Genomic DNA, 7,476 nt, shown 5'->3' on the forward strand with positions numbered 1-7,476 from the left:
CTGCGCGCCGTGACGTGGTCACAAAACACAGGTGCACTAAATCAGCGATACTGATGCTTCCGATGCTTGAGCAGACTGACCTTGGACGTGCTGTGAAGCTAAAGCCCCCCCCCCAACCCAACCAGTTCCAGCGTGCTCCAGAGCATGGGAAAGAAATATATTTCTGACTTTTGGGACACACCTTGTATATAAGCAGTAACTGTTGTCTCTTCAAATATCTGTGTGGTTGTCTTTTACCCAACATGTGTTATGTAAAGCTGTATGATTTTTTTCACAATTTAAGTATAATTTATTTACAAAGAAAAGGCTAAATAGTTCCATTTAGTGTGACTGGTTAAGATTATCTTATTTCAATTATTCACGCCCTTACATGTTTCGGTCTTCAGATACCATCTTCAGAGGGACACCTTTACATCAATACAGTTAGAAGCCACTATTACAGTACATGTTCTAAAAGTTAAAATATATACATACAATATAAATAATATACAATTGGCTGTAAAATCTAAAGTTTTTACAACTACACTGGCTGTTCAAACACTTTTAAAATATTTATAGTTAGCTTGTTAAAATTCTATTGGAATTCATAAACCAAGCTGCTTCGTGCCGCCCCTCTTATTATTTCTTTTAATGGGGGCCAAATGTGTGCCACCTTGTTCTCGAGAAGACGTTTCTGCAAATATATTATGGGTATATTGTATTATTTCATCAATCCTATTATGTTTTGTAAAAACTTATTATTTTGTCCTTTTATGTTGTCCTGTATGTGTTTGTGGCCTGTGTTTTTACTGCTCTAGGTTGTGTTGTACCACATATTTATACTCCTTGTGTCTGTGATGTTAGCGTGGGCGTGTACTGATGTTGTATTAGGGCCGAACATATTATAATGGTTTAATTTTCTTTGTGTTTTTGTTCTTCTATTAATTTGTTGAGCTTATTAAAGCTCAATTATGGATATTTTCTTTTATATTCATGATGCTCCTTTTTTTTTTTTTTGGCATTCTCAACCATTTCCATGATTACTGTCATCGGTCCGTACTGGTGGCATTTGTTTAGTATATGCTGGGCAAATGCCAATTCGTTTTTGTTTAGTCTTATGTTTCTTACATGTTACTTGTACCTTGTTGTTAGGTTCCTACTAGTTTGGCCGAAGTATACTTTATGGCAGCTTTGGCAGATTATTTTGTATATTCCACTTTGTTCTTAGGGATTTGTTTCTCGTTTTTCATTTACTAGTTTACCTATAGTGTGAGCTGTTTTAAAGGCTATTTTTATGTAGGTGTTTTTGAAGAGTTTTGTGATTTTTTGTATGTAATTTCCCATATAGGTAAATGTGGCCTATTTTTGTTCTTTTTTGGCTTTATTATCCAGATTATTTTTCTTTTGTTTGTTATATAGTTGTGTAATGTCTTCCTTCTTAGTCATTATTTAATGATACATTAATAGTATTTAACTCTTTGTTTTTAGCGTTTTCTTTAAAGGGTAGTGAGAGAAGTCTGCGTATCCAGTTTTTGTATGCCACTAATTTTTGTTCTTTGGTGTGGCAAGAGTTATTTATTGTTGTATCTGTCATTGTGGGTTATCTGTATATTTTCATTTCCATTTGGCCGTGTTTATTACTTAGGTTTAAGTCTAAGTATGCTATTTGGTATTACTTACTTACTCATGGAGTTGAGCCCTTCTGGAGGAGCCGCCAATTCTGCAGCTACACAAGAATTTCCCAACATTTTATGGAGCCCGAAGGTTCATTACCATGTTCACTAGAGCCATCCACTGGTCCCTATCCTCAGCCAGATCTATCCAATCCATACAATCCCATCCTATCTAAGATCCATTCTAACATTGTCCACCCACTTACGCCTTGGTCTTCCCAGTGGCCTCTTTCCTTCTAGCTTTCCCACCAATATCCTATACGCATTCCTTGTCTCCCCCATTCATGCTACATGACCTGCCCACCTCATCTTCCTTGACTTGAATCATTCTCATTATACTTGGAGAAGTGTATAAGTTATGAAGCTCCTCACTACGCAGTTTTCTCCAACCTCCTGTCACTTCATCTCTCTTTGGTAAAAATGTTCTCCTCAACACCCTGTTCTCAAACACCCTCAGTCTATGTTCCTCCCTTACTGTCAGAGACTTAAGTTTCACACAAATACAGAATCACAGGCAAAATTATAGTTTTGTATATTCTAATTTTTATGTTTTTGGACAGCAGACAACAAGACAAAAGGTTCTGGACTGAATGGTAGCAAGTATTAGCCGAGTTCAATTGCCTCTTAATTTCCTTCTGAATCGTTTCAATGTTATTGTTCCCAAATATCTGAATTGTGCCACATTTTCAAAACATGTTTCCAATCTTTCTATCATGATTATGCTCTGCATTTTGGTGACAAGACAGCAACATATACTTAGTTTTCTCAGTGTTTACTTCTAGACAAACTTCTTTACTTGTGTCAATTAGAGTTTGTGTTTTTTTCTTTATGGTATCTACATTATCACCCAGTAGATTCACATCATCAGCATAGGCCAACAGCTGATGTATCCCATTTAATTTTAGTCCCACCTGGTTTCCCTGGACCTTCCTAATGGCATATTCTGAAGCAAAGTTGAAAAGGAGTGGCGATAAAGCATCTCCTTGCTTTTGACTATTCTGGATTGGAAATTTATCAGACAAATGTTTACCTACACAGACTTTACTATATGTTTCGCTCAAACACATTTCAATCAACCTAACTAGTTTCATGGGCATCCCATGCTATTTGGTATATTGTATGTATATATTTCAACTTTTAGAACATGTACTGTAATAGTGGCTTCTAACTGTATTGATGTAAAGGTGTCCCCTCTGAAGATGGTATCTGAAGACCGAAACATGTAAGGGCGCAAATAATTGAAATAAGAAAATCTTAACCAGTCACACTGAACGGAACTATTTAGCTTTTTCATAATATTAGTGTGATGGACCAAAATGAAACAAATCAATTTTTTTACGCTTTGAAAGACTCAAACTCAGTTTTGTTATTTGGTAACTATATGTAAAACTGGAAAATATACTGTATAACGTCACATGCCACCATTTCAAGACTCAAAATCACTTAATTTTCACAGATGAAGCTCAATTCATCATATCTTGCAGCCAAATTTCATAAGGAAACCCACTCTCCCATGCGTCTTCATGGCACAGTGCTTATTAGTTAAGCACAGCAACAACTTTACCTAACCTTACCTTACATTACTACAAAATGGTTTTCAGATAAGGAATGAAAGTGGATTGTGAGGGTTAAATTGAGTGCCATTTCCCTAACCCTACCTACACTTTCATCACAGTTTAGCCTCATCTCCCTGCCTTAGAAAGAAGGGGTCATTAACTTCACTATTATTCAGTATAACAATAATTACCATCATTGGCATAATAAAATACAAGGTGAATGTAAATATTACAATTAACTTCTAAAACTAAAATAATATGACTTGTCAGTGGCAACATATAACAGACCAACACATCCTAACAAACCAAACACAGAGTCTGCAAACTAACTGAAAGACAAAACACAAACACTGGTCAGAGTGAGAGAGATCAGAAAGGGTATTGCTTGGTATATGGCTGTGGAAGAACCTGGGCACTATTACACTGCCCACACAGCCCAAGCAGAGCTCAAAAATTACTCTGAACCCTCAATATCGTTTCACAGTACATACCTGAACCATCACTTTTGGTGAGAACAAATTCAAAGGCTCCCCTTCTAGGTACTTTAGAATTTAATGTAATTTCAATATTAGGCCACAGAGTTCTTAATGCATTACTCAGCTCCACAGCCCGGCGGCGGAACACTTGTCAAGATTTACTGAAAAAAAAAAAAAGGTACACGAATATATTAATCACATTATGCACATTTATAAACGACACCTAAGGTATTTATCAAATTTTAAACATACCAATGCTCAACAGAAACTCTGAGTTCTTCACTCCTGTCTGCACCTTGGGCACTGTCACCATTATCTAAGAGTTCATTACCCTCCTCATTCACTTCTTTGCCCTTAGGCTCCTTCTTCTGCTGCCGCACCTTACGCTTCGGTTTAGCTTCATTGCTGTCTTTAGTTTTGGCTGGATTTCGCAACTTCTTAACAGCGGGCTCTCCATCTTCATTGCCTGCACCTTTGTTAGTGGCTTTTCTTCCTCTTGCCTGCGCCACTACCTCACCAACTTTGGTATCTTTTTTGGTCGCTCGACTAGCCCCTTTCCGCTGTAACTCTGTTACATCATTACCTGTATCTTTAGACTTTTCAGTTTCCGTTTTCTTCAATGCCTGTCCTCGCTTAGGCACATTTTTTGCAGCCTCACTTCCATTTTCATCAGAAGTTCTAGTAGCTGTCACGTTCTTTCTGCCCCGTCCCGGCTTCTTCTCCGGAGCTTCAGTTTGTTCGGCTTGCTCTCCAACAGCTTTAGCTTTTGGAACCCTGCCTTTATTTTTTGCTGGGGGTTTCTCTGTTCCCTGCTCGTCTGTATTTCTCTGATTTTCTTCTGCTTTAGTAGTAATTTTAGCTGCCGTTCGCTTATCTCTTTTGGCAGGCATTGTGAAAAAGTACAAATCCAACACCTATATGCAACACTATTACCTGAACACGAGGCGTAAACCGTTATGCGTGAACACCTCCGCTCCTTCGGATCGCATAGGATCATGGGAAAGAAGCGGGCTGTGTTTGGTCATGTAATTGGTCAATTCAAAATTAACCGCCATCCAGCTGCAAATGCATTCCATTCGTGAAAAATAATTCTCCCTCCGAGGCTTACACGAGGGTTTACCAGAGGGATCAAATCGCTGATTTGCGCACCGAGACATCCAAACATGACATAATATGGACATATTGCTAGACAAATTGCCTCAGGTGGTTAGGAACTTAAAAGTACCAAGCACATGTGCTTAAATTTCAAATTTCTGTAAAGAACAAATAACTTAATGTAGTTAATCTACAAATTTACCGCGCCATAGCTCAAACAGTTAGTCGCTGGCGTCCCACCGCGGCGGCCCGGGTTCGATCCCCAGTCTGGTCAAGTGGGATTTGTGATGGACAAAGTGGCGCTGGGCTAGGTTTTCTCCGGGTACTTCGGTTTCCCATGCCAATCTTCATTCCAGCAATTGCTCCACAATCACCCTCACCTATCATCTGGGGCTTGTACAATAGGCCAGAAGTGGCCGCAGTACAAGGGGCTTAGTCCCACCCCACTAGCAGTAAAAGAAAATAGTCTACAAGTTATCGTTTTAAGCTGAGCTAACTACTACTAACTAACAACTACTCAATAACAACAACAACAACAACAACAACACACAAAACTGTCGGTATCATAAATGTTGTCACGTAACCATCACTGATCCAAATCATACCCAAACACGTCCATACAAGACCAGTCCTCTGCTAAGGAAACAAAGTATGGATTGTAAAAATTGACCATTTGTGTTAATTACTGATACTGTGATGTCTAAATGTAGCATGTATTGCTACCCCATTATGAATACACATGGCATAGGCCCTATATTGTTTGTTCACATTTATTAAATGAAAATATGTTTTGTATTCTTGAGATTTAATAGTGATATGTTTTACAGCAAAACATTTGAAATCATAAGGGCATTCGATTTTAGTCTCATCTCTTAACATGACTGTTAGTCACGCAGGGGATCATGAATGTCAATAATTAAATTATTAGATCATATTCCTTTGCAAATATGTGATACCTATCTATCAAATGATGACCATAAGCTTCACATTAAGTACCTTTAGAACGTCAAATATGACACACCAATATAGTTTCCCCTAATTGGCGCATTTGAAAACAGGTAGACTTCTTCATCTGAGCCTCCCCCCCTCGATGAAGGGTTCTGGTCTCTAATGTAATTCACGGAAATGCGACAAATATTTGCTCCGTTCATAATAGTCCCATCTACAGTTTTCATTATTTCTCAGGTTGTAAAGGGCATCTTGGTTGTATAGCTATGATTTAACTGAATAAAGTCACAATAGAAAGTAGAAAAATAAAATTCCCCTTTGTTCTATCTACTGTGTTCAACTATTCATGTTTCAAACACTGTATCCTTGTTTTCTCTATTCCTGAAAATGTATAGCTATAACCATTAAGAACTAAGGAGACATAATGTTTGAATTTTCTTAAAGAAGCACAAAGGCACATTAAGAATCCTTACCATTCAAGAGGAGTAATCATTTGCACCAATGGGAAACTAAAGAGCTGTTCATATTTAAATTCCAGTTTATATTCCAAGATACTGAATTGAGTGGCATGGGATATGCAATATTGAGTGTAAAGTGGTAAGTGTGGAAGGGAGTAGGGTGGAGACACTTAATTCTTACACCTTGCTCAGGTTATGCCTGCATTATAGGTCGTCTCCAAATAAAGTTCCCGGACTGGTGCAAAAAAGAAACAAAAAATACAAATGATTAAAAATTTTGAGTATATGTGTTGAATTGATTAAAAAGTTTTTGAAAACAGTCGGCAAAGGTCTCCAAAGCAACAGCGTTCAGTTTGGCCATCACATTTTTCTTAATGTCTTCAGCATCCAGAAACCTCTTTTCTTTGAGGGCAGTTTTCACCTTAGGAAAGAGAATGTTGTGATTGTCTTGATAAGTCTGGATGAATTCTTGGCATGATGTGTACCTCCATTATTTCTGCTCATCTGCGAGTCTGTGTGGGACGAACTCTGTGCTGATCTTACTCTTCCATAAATCTTCAAGGACGATTTGACGAACAGTTTTCGTATTGATGTTTAATTCATCTGCCATCAACCTGTGAGCCTGTCGACGAACTAGTGTAGCCATATAATATAACAAACATCAGACACATTTGCGATTGTTTATACAGTTCGAGAGGTTGAAAGTCGTCTGCTTCTTGGGTCATCCTGAAGATCCTCACTTACTTACTTACTTACTTACTTACTTACTTACTCATAGAGCTGAGACCTTCTGGAGGAGCCGCCAATTCTGCAGCTACTCAAGAATTTCCCAGCATTTTATGGAACCTGTAGGTTCATTACCATGTTCACAAGAGCCCTCCACTGGTCCCTATCCTGAGCCAGATCCATCCAATCCATACCATCCTGTCCTATCTCCCTAAGATCCATTCTAACATTGTTCACCCACCTACGCCTTGGTCTTCCGAGTGGTCTCTTTCCTTCTGGCTTTCCCACCAATATCCTATACATATTCCTAGTCTCCTCCATTCATGCTACATGACCTGCTCACCTCATCCTCCTTGACTTGATCATTCTAATTATACTTGGAAAAGAGTACAAGTTATGAAGCTCCTCATTATGCATTCTCTCCAACCTCCTGTCATTTCATCTCTCTTTGATCCAAATATTCTCCTCAACACCCTGTTCTCAAACACCCTCAGTCTATGTTCCTCCCTTAATGTCAGAGACCAGGTTTCACACCCATACAGAACCACAGGCAAAATTATAGTTT

At 38.4% G+C, this 7,476-nt stretch overlaps 2 protein-coding genes across 3 annotated transcripts in view; both read right to left on the reverse strand.

Annotated features, from left to right (window-relative positions):
* The window catches only part of LOC111868730 (eukaryotic translation initiation factor 4E transporter), a 102,083-nt gene extending 97,410 nt beyond the window's left edge, over positions 1-4,673 (reverse strand). For both annotated transcript variants that reach the window (XM_023859657.2, XM_023859656.2), the window contains exons 1-2: positions 3,937-4,673; positions 3,700-3,845 (exon numbers count right to left, since the gene is read on the reverse strand). The gene's annotated coding sequence lies outside the window, so the exon portion shown is untranslated. The remainder of the gene's footprint in view (positions 1-3,699; positions 3,846-3,936) is intronic.
* Positions 3,927-4,574, reverse strand: LOC111868745. Its single transcript, XM_023859682.1, has one exon. It carries the CDS (start codon positions 4,572-4,574, stop codon positions 3,927-3,929), a length of 648 nt encoding a protein of 215 aa, XP_023715450.1.
* Positions 4,674-7,476: the final 2,803 nt, after the last annotated feature.

This window comes from Cryptotermes secundus, unplaced genomic scaffold, assembly GCF_002891405.2.
Source record: "Cryptotermes secundus unplaced genomic scaffold, Csec_1.0 scaffold13, whole genome shotgun sequence".
Lineage (NCBI taxonomy): Eukaryota > Metazoa > Arthropoda > Insecta > Blattodea > Kalotermitidae > Cryptotermes > Cryptotermes secundus.

What these genes read in the sequence shown, in the direction of transcription:
- LOC111868745 (XM_023859682.1), bottom strand. Translation starts at nt 4,574, where the DNA reads ATGCCTGCCAAAAGAGATAAGCGAACGGCAGCTAAAATTACTACTAAA.